Source organism: Dipteris shenzhenensis, chromosome 28 (genome assembly GCF_047967505.1).
Source record: "Dipteris shenzhenensis isolate YYH24624 ecotype China chromosome 28, Dip_SZ_1.0, whole genome shotgun sequence".
In the NCBI taxonomy this organism is placed as follows: domain Eukaryota; kingdom Viridiplantae; phylum Streptophyta; class Polypodiopsida; order Gleicheniales; family Dipteridaceae; genus Dipteris; species Dipteris shenzhenensis.
This window is the reverse complement of record NC_141623.1, coordinates 19,011,846-19,036,104: the sequence shown is the minus strand read 5'-3', so window position 1 is coordinate 19,036,104 and position 24,259 is coordinate 19,011,846. Positions and strand designations below refer to the sequence as shown.

Sequence of the window (24,259 nt, the reverse complement as noted above, 5' to 3'; positions counted from 1 at the left end):
GCTTTAGAGGTCTGTGGAAGCCAGGTGCAGATAGTCGATGCAGGAGCCGGTTTGCTGGGCCTTTGTGGTGCTCATTGGCGTTGTAGTAGGAGCCTGGGAGTTGAGCAAATGAGGCTGCAGCTATGTGAAGCCCGTGTGTGGCACCTTTGTCAGAAATGGGAGCTAGAGGTGCCTCTATAGGTAGGAGTGTAGTAGGAGGCTATTCGAGTCATGCTGCATGGAGAGTCGACTGCTGTAGTCGTCGGCTGAGCGCGCTGGAAGAAACGTGGACGTTGAAGATGGAGCACTGTTGGCCTTTACAGGCGGCTGCCTCAGGTCAGGCAGCTGTAGAAGTTGAGTCGGAAGCCATTGCTAGAGCTGACCTTACTTGTTGCACAGGAGCTCATTGGAGAGCTGCTGGAGGTGCTCTGGCTACTTAAAGGAGACATGCATATCTCTTTACCCTCCGTGGACAGGCTCACCCGACAGAAACTTAAGACGTCTAGCCGTCTGGAGCTCACAGTGCTTGGCTTGTAAGGAGTAGTAGTGGTATCTATGACTACTTCGAGGTTGGATGGAACAACCACGTACTCGTATGAACCTTTGGAGTAAGACCTGCGAGATGCGCTTTCTCTATCTAGCTGCCTTGTTCTATCATCCTGCATCTACCAAGCTGAACCACTACCCTTCGTCCACTTTCATAGACTGAACCACGCCCCAACTCTCGTGAGTCAAATCCTTCCGCAATCACAATGTTGTTGTTCCCGAGCGGCTGGCTGTGACGCCGTGAGTCGATGGGGTGGGAAGAGGAGGATGCGTCGTCACAAGGAGCTCGTGAGCTTGTAGGCCAAAGATCTTTGGAGTAGACCGTTGTGCTTGGGCTCTTGGGGAGAAGCGTTTGAGCCATCAAGTTGAGATTGAGGGCTATAGATGCCGCTTCTTGGAGCGTGAGTTACTAGTTTGTCATAGAAGCATCGTTTGGAGAGCTGTTGTAGGCTGGGAATGGCCGCATAGGAGAAGCTCTGAAATGTTGAGGCTTAGAGGCTCTCTCAAAGCTTAGAGGCTCTCTCAAATGGGAGCCACAGATACTGCCTTCTCTCTCTCAAAATCAGCTCTCAAGAAACCTCTATATATCATAGAAGAAAGAAGACAGAATTCTCTCTCTCTATCAGCCCGAAAGTAAACCAGTCAGAGAAGGTTGAACCTTAGTCTCTGAGAAACTGAAATGAACGTCTCAAGCATGAACGGAATTCCTCTCAAGAGGAAAATAAACTTATCTCGCTCTCCATAGCTCGGAATGATGAGCTTTTTTATGCAAATTGGAGAAGGGAATGAGCTCTACAAGATGAGCTTGAGAAGCGATGAAGAAGCCTCATGGAGAGGGCTTGTGCCTTGATGGAGCAAGGGCTTATGCTTTGATGAAGCAAGGGCTTTCACTCTCTCTAACGGAAATCTCTCTCAATGGAAGATGCCTCACACAAGGAGGGCTTGACACTCATGAAGGGAGTGGGAGCACCTGGTGCTCTGATACCATGATAGCGGAAGTGAGAGAGGGAGAGAGAGAGGAGTGCACACAATATAGCTACTTGTACACTAATTGTATTGACAATGAACATAAAGATATACATGTGAACCCCTTAGGGTTACTGTTAGGGTTTGCCCCTATACCCTATGTGGATAGTGCAATTTACACTATCTTTAACAAATTGGTCCCATCCAGCTTCGTGGAATCTCCAAAGTTAGGGATATGTAAGAGAGAACATGACTAGAGGAGGAGGTATGAAGAGTAGAGGCAGAAGAGGTTACCGACTTGTCTGCTGCAAATTTGCACACAGCAAAGAATCTCTAAATCGAGTGTGCGGAAAATGAAGTAGAACCTGATTCAAATCGGAGTCGCTTTCAAGAACTTCTTCCTTCGATGTTAAAGCGTCTAGAGCTGGAAACCATGCTCTGATACCACGTTGGAAATGAAGGAAAGAAACTCTCTAACCTCACAACCTATGCGGAATAGGAACAGGTCTGTCTCACAGTCAATGATGCAGACTACACATGAATACCTCACTCAAAAGATAGAGCGTAAACAGCGTACACGAGAGAGAGAGAGAGAGAGAACTCAGATAATATTCCTCCACCAAATAGTGGGCAAAACTCAGCTCAAGGTGAGCACAAGAGGACCAGCAAGGGCTGGACTACAAAACTGAGAACTCACTGGATATCTTCTCCTGCTCTGCACTGCCTCGTTGGCTTCTGTGGCTGATGAAGAAATGAGGGGGGCAAGGGGCCCTTTTATAAGAGGCTGGCAGGCCCTGGATGTGGAGGACTCCTGGGTCGGCTGATAGGGGGCTGGCCAGCTGGCCAGTGGGCCCCTTTTCAGCCCCAACCAACCCCCCATGGGCATCCTATATAAGGGGCTGCCAGGGGGTTCAGTGGGCTTGCTATCCCTGCCCATTGTGGCCTGCCATACAGCCCTTTTATGCTGCTGTGCAGCAGCCCAAAACAGTTCCCCATTATCCCTCTACCTCACAGTCATATGCCCCCTCATGTCCTCCTCATATGGGGGCACACAGGTGGGGGACTTTGACTTCCCACACTTTGCACCCTATTTGGGTAAGTTCCTGAAGTTATTCCGATGATTTTTGCATTTACTCAACTAAGAATGAGCATGTAGTAAAAGTTCGATTGGCTTTTCAGAGGATGAATGAAGCTCATGGAGCTTGAATCCACAATTGGAAATGCACAAGGACAACTCCTCGGTCACATTGTCTCTAAGGAAGATATCCACCTGGACTCAAGGAAAGTGAAAGCAATTGTGAGGCTGTTAGCACCGAGACTAAAAGGCAGGTGAGCTCTTTTATAAATGTTGCTGGCGATTATCACCAGTTCATGCTTGAATAGGCTTCAATGACAAAGTCTCATGATCACTTTCTTACAGATGGGAAGGACTTTGTGGAACTTCTATCAATGTGACTCCATACGCATTATCAAATATCGACTTCCTGAAGGACCGCCTGATAAAAACAGCACCAGACATTTCTGAAAACAGTAACTTCACATAGAAGATATTCAAATAAAACCAAATTTCAGCTTTCATAAAGGTCAGACAGGACATTTCCGGTCCAATATGCAGTATATCAAGATTCTTATGTCTTTTCTATTCTTATAGAATCACAGAATCGTTGAAAATAAGAGTAGAAGTTTGGGCATCATGATTACTTGAAAGTACCTGGTATTCAGCTTATCGTGTGATGCCACTCTATCCCATCCATGTGCTGATGACAGATAAGACATTCCCTATACAACACACAGTAAAAACAATAATAACATCACAATAAGGATGTGCAGAATCTTTTCAAATAAAAGGATGCACAATCCCTATCAATTTTTAAAGATGGAATCTGTGTATACATAGCAAATGCTTTGAATATTGGCCATTGCACTTCATTCCTAAGCCATGGAAAGAAATGCTGTGCGACATGAAAGAGTTGAATATCTATTATCTTCTTTTACACCTGAAAGAACTGGCGTCTCCCTTCATATCAGAAAACAACCTGACCCCAAGCCGAGGAGATGGTGGTCAGCTGCCCCAGGCCAGGCCCAGCCCTACCCTATATAAGGGCCTGCCAGGCGCCTAGGGGTCTGCCCCAAGGCTGCCCAAGGCTGGCCCCACTAGCCCACTGATTTGGGCCTGAAATGCCTTGCTACCAGCCCTCTAAAGGGGCATCTGAGATCTCCCTATCCTAGCCTGAAAGAAGGCGGGCACACCCACAAACAAGCCTCTCTCTTTAGGTCTATAACCATGAGATGCCATATACCCTAACACACTCTCTATAGCTCATGGTGTACAAATGATCTGAAGAAGCAGCAGTAACTTTATTATCCTTCCCTCTTTGTACCAAATTTCCATATGAAATTCCTGTATGACTCCTGGCCACCTAGCTTGGGGCCACGCACTCAAATCGGGCTGTTTATAAAAATATTTCATAGTATCATGACCAACATCAACATAAAACTTAGAACCATGTAAGTAATGTCTCCGTTCTTTCAAAGCATGAATCACAGCATACAACTCTTGCTCATGAGTTGGCAAATTCCACCCGGAAAGAGAAAGCTTCTTGGTTTCTGGCCTTCCCTCTTGCAATGGTTGCTCGTACCACATGACCACTCGCATCGGTTTCTAGGGAAAAATGGTTTTTAAGGATCAACAACGTTTAACATAGGTCCTTGAGCAACAACTCTCTTTATCGTGTACTTTATTCAACTCAGTCAATGGTGAGATGATATCAAAATATACTCTGATATCTTTTCTATAAACCAGAACAAATCCTAAGAATACGTAAAGCTGTCACATTACTGGTCTTGGAGACCGTGCCAACTAATCCTTGACCACACTTAAAATAAATGCACTCAACAAATTACGCATTTACATTTATATACATGTTTGATCCCTCAAGTGTTAGAAAATAACCCATAGAGGGTACACGCAGCGGAAGACTTATAGTAATGCCTAGGAGCTCACACAGTGTGCGGTGTGGGTGTGGAATCACAGACTTCTTTACTTATGTGCATACAATAGGTGTGCAAACTCATCAATAGACAATGAACCAACCAGATAGAGAAACCACCAAAATATATATTTCCGTCCACAACTATGGACACAATACAAGAGAGACAGATCCAGAGTCCCACCAATGGTGTGGTCCTCTGATCTTACCACAAAGTCCTCCTATCTGCTGGCTATCTCTAGACTCGAGTCCGCATGCTCCACCTCGAGCGTAAGTAGACTTTCTGTCTAGAATGATCCTCTCCACCTTGCTGTCTGGAAACCAGTCTAGGTGGGCAGCCTCCTGCAAGCTAGGTCTGCAGCACAAGGTACTTCTTTCTCCTCCTGACTATAGGCCCAAAGGTAGCCCTGCTGCTGCTCCTTCTGCTGGTGGATTGGCTGCTCCAGATGATGTGAAATGAGGCCCAGGGCCTCTCCTTTTATAGGCCCCAAGGGGGCTGGTAAAAAACCAACCAGCCTGTTACAGACTAGCTGACCAGTCTGTGGCTGGTCCAGCCCTAAAAGGGCACACCCCCCAGGGCTTTTGGCCCACACTTTCAGGGTCCTTTGGCCCTCCATTCAAGGCAGGTATCCAGCCTATAAAAGGCCTGCCTCCTGCCCACTGACAGCCACTTTTCCTTCTGCACATGCTGCCATAACTGCGCCTCTGCCAGGCCCTCTCCCAGTTCCGTGCAGAGCCGTACGCTGCTGATGTCACCGCACCCTGCCAGGTCAGATCTAGGGCTAGCTGTCCCCGCCTTCTACTCCTTCCACAGGTTCCGTCCTTTGCAGCCTTCTTCTCTTGTGAGGTGCTGCCCATGTGGCAGCCCCCTCTCTCTTTCTTCTCTGGGCATCTTCTGCCCTAGGTCTCCCTCCCCCACGCTCTCCTCATTTAGGGGCTTACAGATGGGGAGGTGACCTTTCCAACATCAAGGACTTAGGGTCCACCAATCCATCCAAGCTCATATTACATCCCACTAGAACGTAATAATTATGCTTTAAAATGAGCTTGGCTTCTTCTGGATCTTGAATTCTTTGTGAGAATTTAGCATCGAATCCCACTAACAAGCTACGCAAGGTGTTTTCTCACAGGGCTCTCAATGTTGTGACGTATGATGTTCAACGGGTCGTTCAGTGGATTTAAGCATAGTAGTTGGAGATTCCAAGAGACATGGCTACTTGAATCTAATTCCAATTGTAAGAAAAGTAATCAAAACTATGAGCTAAAACCATGTATATCTGAAAAGAGCAACTACTATAATATTGAAGGTGGGTAAACGTACAAAATGGGCCCAACATAGGGCTTGTGACTGAGGTTGGTGGAGTATGCCTTGCAAGCCTTTGAACAGGATTGAATATTGTGCCCCACTCTTAGATTCACCTAGCTGAAGAGAGGCTGAAGAGAGAGAGAGAGAGAGAGAGAGAGAGAGAGAGAGAGAGACCCATAAGATCTGTGGGGGTGTGTACTTGGCTTCATCTCTGCGTATTTACTACAAGGATGATTATAATTTTTCAAGTGGGAGTCTCATTGGGCTAATTTATGCATATTGCAAGATACGTTTGCATATTTGGGATCCTAGTTGTTTTAGAAGCACGGGGGGACTGTCAGAATTATTTTCTTGGCACACTTGTTGTTCAAAAATGGTCATACTTTCATCGCAATGGCTTCAATCTGTAAGGATCAAATGTTAATATTGTTTTCCTGGTACACTTCTGGTTCAGAGCAGTTCAAAGAACATTGCAAGGTTTTGCATCTTCATAAATCCTCAGCAAATGTAATTTTACTCCAAGTTGAAGAGTGCTCCCGAACTTGAATTTTATGCAGGGAATCACCCCAACCATGTGTTGCAGTAAGGACAGTTTCTTGGATTTCTTTCCGATAGGGTTAGAGTCTACTCGCTGATATTGTAGTCACCGGTAGAGGGTGGGCATGGGTATCTACTTGATTTTCATTCCTGGTTAGGTGGTGCTCTCTATTGCATCCAGTTAGAATGTCATGCGACTTTCAAACAAAGGACAGGAAGCCCTTAGAGAGATCATTGAAAGGTTTAAAATTGTAAAGGAATGTATGTTATGTGCATTGAATTAAATGCGGTCAAGGATTTGTTTGTCAAGGTCCTTGGTGATGGGTTTTGAGACGACTAGAAGCTTCATTAGACTATCGTGCAAGTCTATGTCTAGGGTCATTTAATAAGAAATGTGTCTAGGGGCAAAGAAGAGACTATGGCAAGCATTCATGTTTCATGATGAATCTTCTAGAGAAAATGGGGGTGATTACGTGTCACAAAATTGCTTAAGGTTGTTGATCATGAAAAAATAATGAATGGGGTGACATCTTCGTAGGCTTGTGTGAAGTTCACGTTTGGCTAGGTGGAGATTGTGTCTCAGACACCCATAAGCTATCTTACTTCTTTTTAAAGATGTTGGAGAGGGAAAAGGTAGCTAAAGGTTTTGTTTAAAGAATGATACTAGAGAGTAACAACTGGTATCAGAGCGAGGAGTGGCAATGCACTTGAGGAAGTGGGAGGAGCGCATTTTGTTTTGAGCAAAGCGTGAGATGTTGGTTCAGATGGTAGATGTCACAATTTGAAATCGGTTGCACTCACAAGGTCATCTTGCCCCCAGGCCTTCACAGGTTAAGCCATGGCCTCTTAGCACTCCAAAAAGGGTGCTTCTCGGAATGAGGGATCAGATAGATTAAGCATAGTTTCACGCTTTGTGGAAGGGCATTTTGCGTAGTGTCAAGCTAAGGACAGCCATGACAAACGTCATAGGGACGTGAATTTCAATGTGCAACTAAACCCATGGACATTTTGGCCGTGATGGATTGGCCTAGAGGAAGTGCCAACTTCCTAGAAGTCCCTAATCTAGTTCGAAGTGCACCCACTAGGCCCAAATGCTAGGTCAAGGCTAAGAGGGGTCTAAATGTTGGGCCCAAGGAAAACCAATGTTTAATTGGTAAAAGAGGGTAGAGCTTTAATGTGAGGGCAAACCAATAGTGCCATTGGTTCTGAGGGTTAGAGCTTTAATGAGGGGGGACAAATGGCATGCATGTGCTTGCATGCACACCGGACTGGTTTTTGCTGCTGGCACACATCCCAAGGCTCCTTCTCTACTCTAGAACCCCTAGCATACAGCCCCAGGTTCGTTTTTTCTGTTGTTTGGTGATTTCTGCACCTGGCACACACCCCGAGGTTGTTTCTGGAAGCTGTGCGGGATGTTGGTGCACCTCTTGAAGCCCTGTTGCTGATTTTCTAGCCTTTTTCTCCTGTTTCTGGCCTTTGCACCCATGAGCCTTGCTTTTCTTTCTGTTTTCAGCTCCAGAATTTCTCTCTCTCATTCCCTCTCTTTTCCCTTGGTTGCGAGTCATTTCTACACCCCTGGGGACCTGGGCAGAGGATAGGTGTAGGAGGAAAGAGCTTGCCCCTCTTCCATGGACAACAGGTATGGATATTCTAACTTCCTTTTGGATTGCATTTGTCATTTTTGATGTTGTTTGCTTCGGGCTCTCTCTAGGCCATAAAGGTTGTAAACAGACACCCAACCATAGAGGTGTGCCTGGAAAGGTGCTAGAGGGACACAATGTATTGCAATTCTTATGCCTTGAGGCTATTTGAGAACTTTTGGGGACTTGCATTGATGTCTTGTCACACTTAGTTGGCACAGTCAGTGTGAAATGCCATAGCCTTGCCTAGTAATTGGGTACTAGTGTATGCACTTGGGAATTGGGGCCAAGCATTGGCTCTGACGGGGAATTGCCAGTGAAGCAAAGTACAAGGGTGAGCCCTTGTGGGATGGAATCTTTCTCTCATGTCATCATGGGGACGTGAAAAGTGATGTAAAGTATCTTCGTAATTCAACCTACGCTTAACCCAGGGTTAACCATGGTTAAGTGTTGTAATGGTTTGGCCGTGAGGGACTGGCTAGAGGAAGTGCACACTTCCTAGAAGTTCCTAGGGGCAAAGTCTAGGTGCACTACTAGGTCCTAGGGGCAAGGCAAAGGCTTTAAAAGAGGGACTTAAAGTTGCGTTCAAGGACAACCAACGTTGTCCTTGGTATGGGGGTTAGGACTTTAATGAAGGGGCAAATGGCAGAAAAAGGTGCCATTTGTCATGCATGTGTATGCATGCCCTTCCCCCACCTTCCATCTCTCTCCCCTCACTCTCCCAGAGGTGCTGGACGTTTTCAGTTGTTCTTGTGCAGTTTTTGAGCTGTTTGAGCTGTTTCAAGCCTGTTTTCAACTGTTTTAAGCCTATTTTGGCTATTCCAAGGCTAGTACGCACTTCTAGGAAGTGCCAGAAGTCATTTTTTAACTTTTTGAAAATTTTCGTACGGACTGTACGGACGTCTGTACGGCTCTACATAATCCGTATAGACATGTGCAGCTGTCTCCAGCAAGTGCTCGGGGTTGTCTTTTGCTGTGCTGGACCTTTCTGCACGTGTTTCTGGCTGCAGGGTGGCTTCTGGAGCTGTTTTGGACTAGTGCACGCTGCATGAGAAACTTTCCCTGCTGCTTTTGGCATGCTCTTCTAGGGGGACTCAGGTAAAGATCCCGAGATAGTCATTTCGGGGCACATCTGTGGACCATCTTTCCTCTACAGCTCTTTCTTGTTCACCCTCGACTCTCTACCTTCATTTCTCTCTTCTCCTCACCTGAACCCTACGGGGAGCCTAGACAAAGTTTAGGTGCGAGGTAGGAGCTCGCCCCTCTGCCACAGACAGTGGGAATTGGTTCAAGGTTTCGTTTTTCCTTGTTCTTTCTTGTTTTGCAGCTTTTTGCTCTTGTGGAAGGCCTAGGGACAGTGTGGATGCATGTGATACCCTTGAGGCTGCCTTGAGCTCAATTTGTCACAGGTATGGATGCCTGAGTATACCTTGCCAGTGGGAATTCTAGTGGTGCACTCGGATTAGATGCCTTGAAGAAAAGTAGAGGATTTGTAGAGAGGTACGGTGCAGGGTTGAACCCTATTGTAAAGCATTTCCATTCAGAAGCATTAAATAAATACCATAAGGGGCGCCAAGGCATTTGGGGCCAAAGGGTGCTCTGTGTACTATTTTCATTGAGCATGGCATTCTAGCCTCACCTTTGTTGTTGTTGAAGTTTGTTTCTAAGTTGTGCCCGCTTGGAGAAGGCGTTGGAGGCCGTAAAGTAGGAGACTAGTCGATGTTTGGAGTCTCATTTTGTGATTGAAGTGACTGAAGCTTGCATTGTGGCCATTTATGAAGTTTATGATGGAGTAGAAGAAGATCACTGCCCTTTTGTTTATCAAAGGCCGGTTTCAGTGGTTCCATTGCCGGGATTGTCACCATCTTCCTACAGAGGTGAGCCTTGGTAGTGTTGAGTGAAGGACACCTTCATTGCAATTGTTGCTATAGCCATCAATCTTAGCAAGCATGTCACACGGTGAGAGGTCATTGACTATCTCTGAGCAGGAGGGACAGGACGAAGACAGAGCATCAGAGAGCTTTGAAGAGGAGCACAGTATCAGTGGGGGTAATGACCAGCAGGACAGTGGGGTACATCCAGTTTCTCCTGAGCATGCCATTGAGGACTCAGAGGATGAGGTAGATGAGGCAGAGTAGCTTGATCCCAATGCCCTTTGTCAGCTATGAATGCAAAGTGTAGCGGGAGCCCTGTCGCAGTTGCAGCATGCCGTCACGGAGATTATGCAAGCTCCACCCCCTATGGTTGCTTCCCTTGGAAGCGAAAGTCAGCTCAAAAGAAACTAAGAAGCATAAGAAGACTCCTAGGCATGTTTCTTTCAGTGGACAGCCGTCAAAGATGCCTCGATCACCCCTGTAACGGGTAATGCCAATAACATTCATTCAGTCAATCAAGGACAGCAAGCCCCCCTTCCTCAGCCCATGATGCAACCAGGATATTTCGGAGGGAAATCAGTTTTTCAGGCAATGGTGGCACCATCCGCAGAGGCACCCGGAATGCCAGGTAGCTTTATGGGCAGCACGCAGCCTAGCATGCAGAATTTCCAACAACCTATGATGGGTGGAATGCCCCCTGCAAATGCCGAGCCTGGAATGCCGATAGGAATGTTTGGGACAATGGGCAATACTTGGAATATGCAACAGATGCAAGGAGTGGGACCTGGAATGCCAAACCCCACCATGGGTACGGCTGGAATGGCTCAGAATGCGGGAGCAGTGATGGCCCCACCGTTTTTACATCCCCCTGTTTATGACAATCTTACCCCTAAAGGCAAATTGAAAGATTACAAGGAGGGGGGGCAATTGTCAAGTGTGAGACCTTCAATGGGATGCAGGGCAAATTGAAGACTTCGACATTTGTGCAACAGTTTGATGTTGCCTACTCAGGTGGACACTTCACAGAATCCTCCAACGTCCGAAAGGCAGCCACCTTTTTGAAGGGCAATGCACTCCAATGGTGGACCAACATCCTCTTGCAAGGCAGAGCACCTACCACTTGGGTCAAATTCAAGCAGGTCTTCTCAGCAGCATGGCTCACTACCACTTTTGAGGTGGATATCATGACCGCCTGGTACAAGTTGGATGCTGCAAATTGCAGAAGTTTGGAGGACTACAATAAGAAGTTCTACTGCCAGTGAATTCTTATAGACATGTACCATTGTTCGAGCAAATTGAAAGATATTGCTGCGGGCTGCCAAAGGAGATTTGGGACTACTGCACAAAGACAAGGGTTTCCAATATGTCTCAGTTGGTTGAGAATGCCACTACCGCTTATGCAATGGGTTCAAAGGAAGCTCATAGGAGATATCAAGGTCAAAGGACAGCAAGACGGAACCCCCTAAGAAGTTCAGAAAGTTTTCGCAGCCCATGAAGGCAAAGTTTGTTGGAGGACAGAGGTGAGTACCGACCCACATGTCTGATGAGGAAAAGCCAATTCTTTATGATGCCAACAAGTGTTATATTTGCAAGGAGGAAGGCCACAGGGCTTTTAAATGCCCACATAAGAAGCGGAAGTTCCCTCCTACTAAGCATGGTGAGCACAAGGAGGAAAAGAGGACTGATCAAAAGAATAAAAAGCCCAAGCCCATTGCTGGTCTTTTGCCAAACTTGATTGGGGCTGTTTAGAATACAGATGCTACAGAGTTATGCTGGGCATGGGGCAAGATAAGAGACCAAATAGCTTTGATGTTTTTCGATCCGGGAGCCAAGGCCAATTTCATCTCTCTAGAGCTGGCTGGAAAGTTAGGAATACGGGCATAAGAGATGGGTCCTTTGTGTGATGCAGATATGGCTTGTCCGGACTCAGCCAGTCAGTTACTACGGTGATAGGCAAGCTACGGATGCATATTTAGAGCTACGTGGACACAGAAGAGTTCTATATTATGCCGTTGAATGGTTGTGATGTGTTACTGGGGATACCTTGGCACTTTCGTGTTGGGGCTGTTTTTGGATACAAAGAATAAAACAATCACAATCACTCACTGTGGCAAGGGGATACCTTGGCACTTTCGTGTTGGGGCTGTTTTGGATACAAAGAATAAAACAATCACAATCACTCACCGTGGTAAGACCCACATTCTGGATGCTAAATTGAAGGGAGAATCTATCCCTGTTGTATCTGCTTCTGCCATTGGCAACATAATGAAAAAGCATCTTTCAGCGTACTTAGTGTTTGCATCTGAAAAGAAGTCAGAAGAAGAAGAGTCTCATTTTTCTAAGCTGGAAAAACAGCGGACAGATTTTCTTTATCGGTTTAGGGACTGTTTTTCTAACTCACTTCCACAGGAGTTGCCACTGAAAGGCTAGAAGACCACATGATAGATATAAACCCTAGTAGCAGCCCTCCTAACCGACCTCCTTACAGGGTCAGTGCAGCCCAGCAAGAGGACCAGGTCAAGGACCTGCTGGAGAAGGGGCTGATTCAGCCCAGCTCTTCACCTTATTGCTCACCAGTGCTCTTGGTCCAAAAGAAGGATGGATCCTGGCAAATGTGCATTGACTACAAAGCCCTCAATAAGATTACCATTAATAACAGATTCCCTATACTCGGATAGATGATATTTTGGATAGGTTACAAGGGTTTGGAATGTTCAGCCGCATTGATTTGAAGAGTGGTTATCACCAGATCAGAATTCAGCCAGAGGATGTTCACAAAATAGCATTTCGTACCACATTTGGTCTGTACGAGTTTCTTGTCATGCCATTTGGGTTAACCAATGCACCTACCACCTTCAACAGAATCATGAATAGGATTTTCAGAGAAAACCGAGCCTTTGTTGGCACTTTCTTCGATGACATCATCGTGTTCTCTCAGGATGACGCTGAACATAGGAAGCACCTAGCAATTGTTCTTGAGGAGCTAAGGAAGCATAAGCTGCTTGTCAATGCCAAGAAAAGTGAATTCTTCATGCATGAGATTCATTTTCTTGGGCACATTGTTCCCAATGATGGAGTTAGGATGGACCCTGCCAAGGTAGAGGCCATCAGGAATTGGCCACATCTGAAGAACATCCATGAAGTACGCAGCTTTCTGGGCTTGTGCTCGTACTACAGGCTGTTCATTCGGTATTTTGCAGAGATTGCATCTCCTTTACATGCCTTACAGAACAATGGGGTCACTTTCAGATGGGGTCCCAAAGAAATTGCAGCTTTTGACCTACTGAAGGAGAGACTTTGCTCAGATCCTGTGATTTTTTGCCAGATCTTCGCAAACCCTTCGATGTCCAAGCAAATGCATGTGGGAACAGTGTAGGAGGGGTACTAATGCAGGATGGAAGAGTTGTAGCATACGAGAGTAGAGTGCTCCAGGATGCTGAAATGAATTTTGGCATCTATGAGAAAGAGATGTTGGCTGTCATACATGCTCTTTCGACCTGGAAGCATTATCTTTTGGGTGCTGATTTTCATGTTCAGACCGATCATCAATCACTGCGGTACTTTCTCACTCAGAGAAAGTTGTCTGAGAAGCATATGAGGTGGGCAAATTTTCTTTCTATGTTTCATTTTCAGATTGTGCATGTGCCTGGGAAGAAGAATGTTGTTGCAGAATGTCTGTTGAGCCACAAGTTTCAGAAGTGACCATTGCATATCATGATGAGCTTGATGACATGAAGGATCAATATGCCAATGATGCTGATTTTTCACGGATTTATGATCAGTTGGTTGATGGGACAGAGGCATGAGCACTATAGTCTCAAACAAGGATTTCTGATGATGACGCATGGCAAACTGTGTGTCACGAAACAGTTGAGGCCCAAAGCATTGACAGAGAGTCATGCTCCACCCTATGCAGGACGCAGCGGCATTGATGCCACCATCAAAGCTATGGAGCACTATTTCTTTTGGCCATCATCGAGGGAGGACGTCGAGGCATATGTCAGGACATGCATCACCTGCCAGAAGGTGAGATATGACAAACAGAAGCTGACTGGACTGCTGCAGCCTCTAGCTATTCCCGATCGACTTGGGAGAGCATGGCCATGAATTGTATCTTTGATCTTCCTCGTACACCATCGGGAAATGATGGGATATGGACCATTATTTGCAGATTCAGCAAGCAGGCCCACATCATTCCCATAAGAAAGAAGATTACAGCAGATCAAATGGCAAGACTCTTTATGTCTCATGTGTTTAAACATCACGGGATGCCTCAATCAATTGTCAATGATAGAGACCCGCGGATGACAAGTCTTTTATAGAGAGGTATCTTTGAGAATATGGATACCACACTAAATTTCTCATTCTCTTTATCTAATGGGCAGTCCGAAGAAGCCAACTCCATTGCCCTTGATCTTCTCAAGTGCTATGTTTCAGATCAGCAATCGAAATGGGAGCAATTTCTGCCACTTGTTGAGTTTGTCTACAACAACACTGTACACTCGTCCACAAGGAAAGCCCCCTTTGAAATTGTGGCAAGAGAACGGAAGATACCTCCCATTCTACATATGAAAGAAGATTTTTGAAGCGGACAGATTTGTGGAAAGCTTGGATGTTGCTTACTAGAAGGCCAAAACAGCCCTCCAAAAAAGCCAAGAGAAGCACAAATGGGCAGTCGCCACGAGTTACTCTTGAAAGAGGGCGATTGGGTGCTGCTACGTTTTCAAAAAGCACGACTCAGGAAGATGAAAGGCAAGACCAAAGCGTACACAAAGCTGAAGATGCGGTATTTTGATCCTTTTCAGGTTTTTGAACGCATTAATGATGTAGCTTACAGGCTGAAGCTACCTGCCACTTGGACCATACACAATGCCTTTCATGTGAGTTATTGAAGCCTTTCCAGGGTGATGTGCCTGCTAACCTACTTCATGAGGATCAGCCCGAGGTGGAAGAAATGGATGAAATCTTGGTTCTAGAACAGATTTTGACACATATGGAAAGAAAAGTGAAAGGTAGAGTTTCCCGTCGCTACCTGGTGAAGTTCAAGAATTATCCTGCACTGGATGCGAGGTGGATGGAGGAGTGTGACCTGGCAGAGTCACCTGAGATTTGGCAACTCTACCTGGACGCGTTTCAGCTTGCGCCCACTGCGGTACAAGATCCTACAGGTTCAGCAGAGCAGAGATCTGCAGCATTGCTTGGTGCTCGAGAGAAGGGTAGCACCTCCCCTTCCTTGATTCAGACTGCTCATATATCTGGAGATCGCTTGGTGGCACCAATTGTCTCACCCGAGATGCTGCTTGCTGATAGTATTTCTGCCATGAGATCTCCATGATGGGTGTTCACGACACTCGACATAGAGGATGCATTGATGTATGGACGGACTCTCGAGCTGCTCTCCTAGCCCATATTATCATTGCAGGTTGTATCTTACAGATTATGTATCTTCTGGTATGGGCTATTTCTGCCTATTTGTACTTTTCAATAGCAACCTAGGTAGTTTGTTGTTTTAAAAGGAGGGTATGTCACGGGGATGTGAAAAGTGATGTAAAGTATCTTCGTAACTCAACCTACGCTTAACCCAGGGTTAACCATGGTTAAGTGTTGTAATGGTTTGGCCGTGAGGGACTGGCTAGAGAAAGTGCACACTGCCTAGAAGTTCCTAGGGGCAAAGTCTAGGTGCACCACTAGGTCCTAGGGGCAAGGCAAAGGCTTTAAAAGAGGGGTCTAAAAGTTGGGCCATTTGTCATTGGTATGGGGGTTAGGACTTTAATGAAGGGGCAAATGGCAAGAAGGAGGTGCCATTTGTCATGCATGTGTATGCATGCTCTTCCCCCACCTTCCATCTCTCTCCTCTCTCTCCCAGAGGTGCTAACGTTTTCAATTCTTGTGCAGTTTTTGAGCTGTTTGAGCTGTTTCCAGCCTCTTTTCAACCATTTTAAGCATGTTTTGGTTGTTCCAAGGCTAGTACGCACTTCTACGAAGTGCCAGAAACTTTCTGAAATTTTTTCGTACGGACTGCACGGACGTACGAATGGCAATACGGAATCCGTACGGCTGTACGGAATCCGTACCGACGTGTACGATTGCCTCTAGAAGGTGCCTAGGATTGTCTTTTGCTGTGCTGGACCTTTCAGCACGTGTTTCTAGCTGTGGGGTGGCTTCTGGAGCTGTTCTAGACTAGTGCAGGCTGCAGGAGGAACTTTCCCTACTGCTTTTGGCATGCTCTCTTAGGGGGACTCAGGCACAAACTCCGAAGCAGTCATTTAGGGACAGATCTGTGGACCACATCTTTCCTCTACAGCTCTTTCTTGTTCACCCTCCGCTCTCTACCTTCATTTCTCTCTTCTCCTCACCTGCACCCTGCGGGGAGCTTGGACAGACGATAGGTGCGAGTAAGGAGCTTGCCTCTCTACCACAGACAGTGGGAATTGGTTCCAGGTTCTGTTTTTCCTTTTTGCAGCTTTTTGCAATGCAAGCGTGTTGTTTGCAGTCCTTTCAGCACTCGTACAGGTTCTAGCAAGCGCCCAAAGGCAAGGGTGCTCCTGTGAAAGGAGGCCTAAGGACAATGTGGATGCATGTGATAGCCTTGAGGCTACCTTGAGCTCAGTTTGTCTAAGGGCCAGTTTCAACAAACGTAGGTAACGGTAGCTTTGTCAACAAATCATTGCAAGTTGGCGGCACGTTGTGAAAGTTGCAGACTAATCTTTGAATATTTGTAGATTCGCGATTGGGAATGTAGATTTGATACAGTTGGTCCTCTGAACAATGGGCTGAGATTACAAGTATTCCCAATTGTGAGAAACACTCATCGTTTGCAAACCTCCAGCAGATGCGAACCTTCATCATGTTCAAACGAGAAACTTCAACCCAACCATGCTACCAAGGAGAATGGTCGACATGCATACTTTTGATCCTCAAGCTGCAGGCTTTTCTTCTTCGACACTTGCCATCAGTGTTCATGTATCACATATCCACGATGTGTTGAAAGACATAAAGATCAAACGATGCGATCCAATTGGTTGTGAGGGAGAGGATTGTATGTGGCATTTTGGCTGTGATTCTTGAAGAAATCAAACATGTATTCAGGGACGTAGTGCTGGTGGAATTCATGTACTACACGTCAAGGAAGGGCAACACACCAAGGTTCAAGAAGGTTGGATGCGAAAAGAAATGAATTACAATATAGTGTCACAGTTTGTTGGATGACAAGTAACAGGTATTTCTCGTGAGAAGTCGTCAGCATCAGTATACTTGATTGTCATACGATAAGTCAACAATTTCATCTGCCCGGCACAACTTTGGACCAAGGAGCTTCCTCGTCCCCCCCCCCCCCCTTGAATTCAGCTTTGATTAAGGTTCAGTTTGCTTTGCTTTGCCTAGGAGGACTTTGATCAAGCCCAGACTGATCTTTCTTTTCACCCTTATGGTGATGCTTGGCTGGAATCCACCACATGTTCCAGGTTTAACCATCTTGGTTGTTGTACTGTGTAGCTGACTGCTTCCCTTTTTCACAAATACAGGCTCCTTCGGATACTCGTATTGAGTATTGAGCCCCAGGATGCACAAACCTACTGGTTCTAATTCTCAAATGCAATTGCCATTGAATTGTCCAGTGTATTTGCATATTTTTGTCTTACCTCCATTTTAATGTGATTGTTCAAGCCGAAAAGATTATCATTAACTCCAACAAATTGTGGCAATGGTCAGGAATCTTCACTACAATTTGTCTGAATTTATCAGTATTCTTTGCTATCGATAAATTCTTTCGTCTAAGATACCAGTATTCATCAAAAGATCTTGATGCTTCATCAAGGGATAGAAAATGTTTCTTGAACTGCATCTTGAAATCCCCCGAGTAACTAAGGAAACACCATCCTTTTGTTGCTTGATCCACCATCTATCCGCTAACTCTTTGAAAGTGTGAGTGGCCACTTCACAAATGGCGAAAGCCCCATCCCATTTGTGAAGCCAACCCTCAATAATATCGGAGTTCCTTAATTTGCTATAATCACTCTCCTTTTCAAACGCACCTCTAGTTGATCTAGTGATCAAAACCCCTGATTATCTGAAAATAAGAAGAGCTTTAAACAATAAATAATTACTTTAAAATAGAAGGATACATACTTTTGTTTTATTCGAGGGTGTTACAATACTATCCACTTTTGAATCAGCTGTAATGACTCAAGATAGGCAGCCAACACATCACGATACTCTTGGAAAAAGTCTTCAATGACCCACTTAGCATCATTAGCCATACATCCATGAAACTTTAATAGATATTGGCAAGAATATTTCCATGCCGAGTCATCTTATCCTAATGGAACAAAATCTATTCCGGAACCAATCTCTCTTCCATGCCTTCAAACCAAGGCATCTGTTCCATTACTAGCTTAGAACAAATAACTCCTACAAAAATTTTAAGCAAGTTCACATAAAGGTGTTGTGAATCTGCCAAATCCTTGGCAGTTTCAGTTGAACAGTAACTAAGTCGAAACTTTTTAGAGCTCGAAATGTACCATAATATCAGGGAGACACCTTGACCGATTTCTAGCCCTTTCCCTCCATTTGAAGTCATGCCTTCCTAGATTTCAAGAGTATTGAAACATCCCTTGTAGGTTAGCCTCGAGTAACCTCGAGGTTCTATAGAATCCTCTATCCATGAGTTACCTCCAAACACCACCATATGTTTGTATACAAACACAGGGACACGCACGGTGTATGCCAGTCCATCACTACCCAACTGTAGACCCTGGACCAATGATCTCCCAAGAAAGAAGACGTGTCCCATACCACGTAGCCCCATCTGTGCAAAAAATGAAGTTAGGGAATCATAGGCCTAGGGAGCTCCATCCTAGCTGGGCATTCTCAGGAGGCCCCTATCCCAAGAGTGTGCTTAAATGAGCTCAAGCTCACACTTATATAGGTATTGTTGGATGTGTAGGGTCGATGCCCTACCTGTAAGCCCCCAACTGAGGAGAGCTCGTGGCTTGACACCTCAGTAGGTAGGATAGATGAACCAGTAGGGGAAAGGGATGAGGCTCCCATGTGCTTAACAGCGGCTGCCATATGGGCAGCAGATCAGACGCCTTGTTTATGTTATTCAGGGCAGCCCAATGGGCCACCTTGGTCAGCATGGAGGGCTGACTATCTGCCCAGACTGTGGGGCTGGAATAGTCCCAGCCATGTGGCTGTACATGATGCCTTTTGGCTGGCGCAGGACCAGCAGAACAGCAGCAGATAGTGGGGGGGCTGGGATATTTATACGCCAGTCCACAGGTCAGCAGTAACGCACCAAACGTCAAGGCAGTAGAGGCAGACTCAGTCGGCAGAGGTTGCACACAGTCTGCAACAGGCAATGGAAAGGCAGTAGACCTGTCGGTCTGCCATGTGTCAGGTCAGGTGACAGAGTGGTGTCACAGGGTCAGCCACTTCCAGGTCTATATATAGACCTGCCTTGGAGGCATTTCATTCATTCAAGGGTTGAAGAGCTGAGCATTCCGGACACTAAAACCTACCTGATGGAAAGCATCGTGGAGCGCAGGAGTGCTACAACAAGAGTACTTTGCAGGAGCACAAGTCCTTGAAGCAGACCTAGGTGCAGACTTACACCTATAGGATTGCATAATAAAGGATTTGACCTCAGTAATTGTTCTCAAAATAGGCCACTCACATACCTTTCTTCCTTTCTCATAGTCATCGAATGCCCATCAAAGCACAAGCATGACAAACAAAATGCTACAATGTTAAATAAGATCGGTGACCTTGTAACGTTGTACAGACCGACAGAAAAAGGCCTCACTGACAATTTCACATATAGGATTGGTAAAACCACATATGCTTTGCTTCAAATTTCTCCAGCAAATTTCTCCAGCAAGGAAAACTCTCATGAAGCCATTTCTCTGTCGTTGTTACTTTTTCACGAGGTAGGCAGGCTGCAGCTGACGTGGTCTCCAACGTGCATGGCTGAATAAAGCATGAATGTGAATGTGAAGCATGTAAGGCCGTTGGTTGTAACAATTTGAAGAGGAATAAAGATGTGAAGAGAAGCACAGAGTAGCCTGCCGCTGTGGTTGAATTCTCAATAACCTTCAATTTCTTCTTGAACTGTCATCTCTTCTATTGAGTCGTTCTTGAGTAATTCTGTAGCACTAGCATAAATTAACTGTTACGGTATTTGATTTTAAGCCTGATAAATTATACATTTTACAAGCGGCTCACTCTATTCTCTTCAACGTGTTGAAACCCCTGAGTGCCCCTGCTCACTTAAGAACCTCGTCTCGTTGTCGAAGATATCCATTTCGAGCGTTCAAATACCGACTGACTGAAAGGGGCATGAACTGCATAGTGTGAAGTTCAGTTCCCTAGAATTGCATCGTTTCATCCATAGAGGCTCCCGCAAATAGGGAGCATTCAATTAGAAAACCAGAAACGGTATAAAAGCACGTGTTTCTACCTGATCATGAAAGGGACATATTGCACTGTTACCTGTTGGGCTGGTTGACAAACTTTGTAACTGCCAATATTTGTGGCTGGTTATATCCCAATCCACCTAAAATCTGATTCAACCAGATGTATAATCATGTCCATCCTACCGAATATCTCTTACCACTGGGGAAACTCGTGGCGATAATATATTTCTAGACAATGGTAAATCTTTGCACGATATTTTAAGAGCTTGCTGGCAAGCCAGAGATGGAAAGTATGGAGAGGCTCTCTGCAAGGCCATAATCAGCAATGAAGATGAGAATGAGAAAAGTAGTATCAGAAGTAGAAGTGGGAGCGTTGTAGCCAATTCAAGGAAAGAGTACTCTATAAATGCAGAATCTTTCGTTGATGGTAGCCACAATCCGCAAATTTGCTTAAAAGTGTCGAGATTCACAGCCATCTCAGGTTCGGCAGCTGTGGAGGCACAAGGGCTGAAACGAAGGCAGAATTGCAATTGGCACAAACTGAGGCGAGAGGGCAGAATTGGAATTGGCAGAAACTCCTTCTCCATCCCATAGTCGCAAGAATTCCGCGACGACTTCTTGCCTGGCGGAGGTCCTCTGAACAAAGGGTCGCTCTCCCCCTCAATAATAATCTCAAAAAAGGCTCCCTCTCCCCCTCAAGCCTAACCTCAAAAAAGGCTCGCTCAACCCGCACTGTCATCGAGCTCCATGCCCTGATGGGGAAGTCGCTGGGCTCACATTGCCTCGCATGTAGGAACTCTCATCGTATCTTGCATGCCTGTTTCCCTTAATCTTTCGATTCTTGTTCGATGATTCTCTCTTCCTGATTAAAGATTGTCTCGTCCTGATTGACATCTTTCTTGTTGCAATCCGTAGCTTCTAGGATGCACTGAAGACGACTGTTGGAATGACTCAACTGAACAATTTGGATGGAGTGGAGGGAATTGGCGATGGCGGTTATGAAGAAAGGGTCGGATGACAGGATAGAAACTGAGATGAAGAGAAGGAAAAATACAGAAAGAAGAGGGAAAAGAACCAACCTCGGAAAACGTGCTCCAAAAAACAGTAAACGAGTATGTGAAATAATATCTATCATTGAACAGGCCTGCCCAGTGTTAATGATATCTATCATTCAACAGGCCTTCCTTGTAACGTATGAAAATAAGGGCCTCTTCACACCCCCCGCCCGTACCTTTGCAAAAAAGAAATGAAATCAGCTCCATCTCTCGTAGACGAATCGGGATTGCGGGCCTAGATAAACAGACCACAAAAGTTGTTCGCCCCAGTGAGGCCGCCCAAGCTTGCTCCAAGCCGAAAGAAAACCACGCGAATGATTATCACTGGGCATTGATCCCACCACCGAGGCAATGAGAGCTGATTGGAAATAAGTGCACTCACGCTATATATGACTTGTCCACTGCTGGAGTGAACCATCACACCCGACGGACAAGCCCTTTCCATTTTTCACACCACCCTGTTCGAGCGGGTGGTGTGAAACCAACCTAAGTGACAACAGAACGTCGAACAGAGCACCATTAAACTTGTAAAGAGGATCAGGTTCCATGCTATGTCCAACTCTTCTTCAATCATTGATGTCCTGCTTCCATCCACAATCGCAAGTAGTGCCTAGCAAGCCTTCGTTGACGGAGAGCATGGAAGAACTAGACCTGCGGTATAACAGACCGGACGGAGAGGATCTTAGCATTAATCACCCACCTTGATGCCAAATGTTGAGGAAAACAATGTAAAGAAGACAATGACACGCCATAAAGAAACGCCTCCTCTGCAATCTTCTCTGTCAAAACCCTCAATTAACTGATGCATGCAGAACCAAATCAAATATTTGCACGTGGGCAAGCACAAAATTTTCAAAAATAAAAAATTCTACCTTTGGAAGGAGAGGAATCGTTCCTATACCCTTCCCACACACGTCAGGCAAAAAATTGGCCTCATAGGGGTCCCCAGCAAGAAAAAAGCATGTATTAATTTTTTTAGTTGTTGCGCAGAGAAGGGACACTAAAGGATGGCTGATTAATTAACCTAAGCTTTGCGAGGTGGGAAGCTCCGGATTCGAGAAGGTTCCTTAGTTGTTGCTGCCCTAAGCTAGTATATGAGGGAGGTGGGACAGCATATGGCTAGTATATGGGATGGGAGGCGACGCAAGGCAAGGCAGAGGGGAAAGGATTAGAGGTGAATGGGCGACGATCGGGTGAGGGAGGGCAATTGCATAATTAGACGCATTTAGGCATAGGTTAATTGAGAACGAGTTGGGGGGGTGCTATATAGTAATTAATTAATGCGAATAGGAGCAAACACAAATTGGCCTATTTTATGGGCTAACTACCCACGGCCTACGCTAATTAGCAAGAAACTACATCTCACCCCACCCGACTCATTTCATACAAACAACAACCCGCCAAATCAGCATCCATTGAGGACCACATATCAACTAGCATCACTTTGGTTACTCCCCAAATAGCATCAACCTTGTACCCCTCAAAGATAATTATGTTTCAAATAGACCAGATTCCCCACATCATAGAGGCCCTTATGTAGGGCTAGCAAGCACACAGTGTAGACAGAAGGCCCGTTGTCTCTCCCAACGTGATCGCTCTCCATTTCAAACTCAGATTAAACTTTCCCATCAACCTTACTAGATACGCTTGGCCACTACACAGGACCAAAAAAGGTGCATCACATTTTTATTAGCAGTCCCACACATCGACGGATAGCAACTATTGACATCCTTCCACTTGGCTATCCTTTTGCACAGAAGCAGCCATTTCAACAGCACTTTCCAACCTTGCAGCCTCCCCATATCTCCTTCAACCTAGTCTCCCACTATTTTGGAGATCTGTGCACCTTCCACTTCCCATTCAAATGGTCATACACATAAATACCTTCTACCAACTGCTTGTAGACCACCTTAGCCGACACTTTCTTCAACCTTGCATTCCCTAGATTCCATTGATTGATTGTCCAGCCAATCGTTGCTATAGTGTTAGCTGGCCATGCATCTTGTATCGATCCTAATAGCTTCAACACCATAACTAACTCTCCATCGTTGGGCCTGTAGTGAGTCTTGATCTAGGCTCTAGACTTCCACACCGTCAACCTCTTATCCCAAATGTCCAGCAAGGTTTTGAGACCCTTATTATGCATATTGCAAGCATGAACAAGATTCTAGTAAGCCACCGACTTCCAATTTATTGAGACATCCCAAATGCCACCATAAACTCTCCTGCAAACTAGCATCCCCTCTAATGTCGCCTTTCCAATGTAGGAGTTTACCACACTACATCTATCAACCCTGAGATCATATCCGAGCCTTTAACCTTTATTGGACAGGGAGAACAAATGACCTCGTGCCATGTAAGATCATGCCCTCTCACAGCAGCAAACCACTTTGTGCATACCACCCAAGGTGCTTGTGAGTCAAACAGCTTAGGGAACCATTTTGATAAGATAGATACGTTTTTCTTATCTGGGACACCCAGACCTCCACCTACCTTAGGGGCCTTTAAGGCTTCCCAAGGAATGTAGTGCCACTTTCTTTGGGACCCATCCTCCATCCACAAGAATGCTCTAAACAACTTCTCACTTTCCTACCAATGAGTCTCCTTGAGCCTCCAAAGAGATGCCAAGTAAGTTGCGCAGGTAGTGAGAATGTGCTTGATAACCAAGCACCTGGCATTTCACATACCAGTGTCTTAGCTTTTGCTTCAATTTGTCACGAAACCATATGAACTGTTGCTTCAGAGTCACCCAACCCCTAAAGGAGCACCCAAATATCTTATGACCTACCCTCTCTGAATCTGGGCACCGGCAAATTGCTCAATCAAGCTAGGTACCTCTCCTTGATCAATTCTTGTCACACAAAGGATTTATTCCAGCCACACTTTGAACCAAAAACTACACAAAAGAAGTTAAGTAAATCGATGAGGCTTTAAACACCTACCCTAATTTCTTC

The 24,259-nt window shown here is 45.6% G+C and overlaps 1 protein-coding gene across 1 annotated transcript in view; it reads right to left on the bottom strand.

Moving 5' to 3' along the window:
- The window catches only part of LOC147883277 (uncharacterized), a 67,339-nt gene extending 45,939 nt beyond the window's left edge, over positions 1 to 21,400 (bottom strand). The window contains exons 1-2 of the mRNA XM_087399882.1: positions 21,330 to 21,400; positions 3,203 to 3,270 (exon numbers count right to left, since the gene is read on the bottom strand). Coding sequence (XP_087256008.1) covers positions 3,203 to 3,267 — 65 coding nt within the window. The 5' untranslated portion in view covers positions 3,268 to 3,270; positions 21,330 to 21,400. The remainder of the gene's footprint in view (positions 1 to 3,202; positions 3,271 to 21,329) is intronic.
- Between the last annotated feature and the right edge of the window lie 2,859 nt (positions 21,401 to 24,259).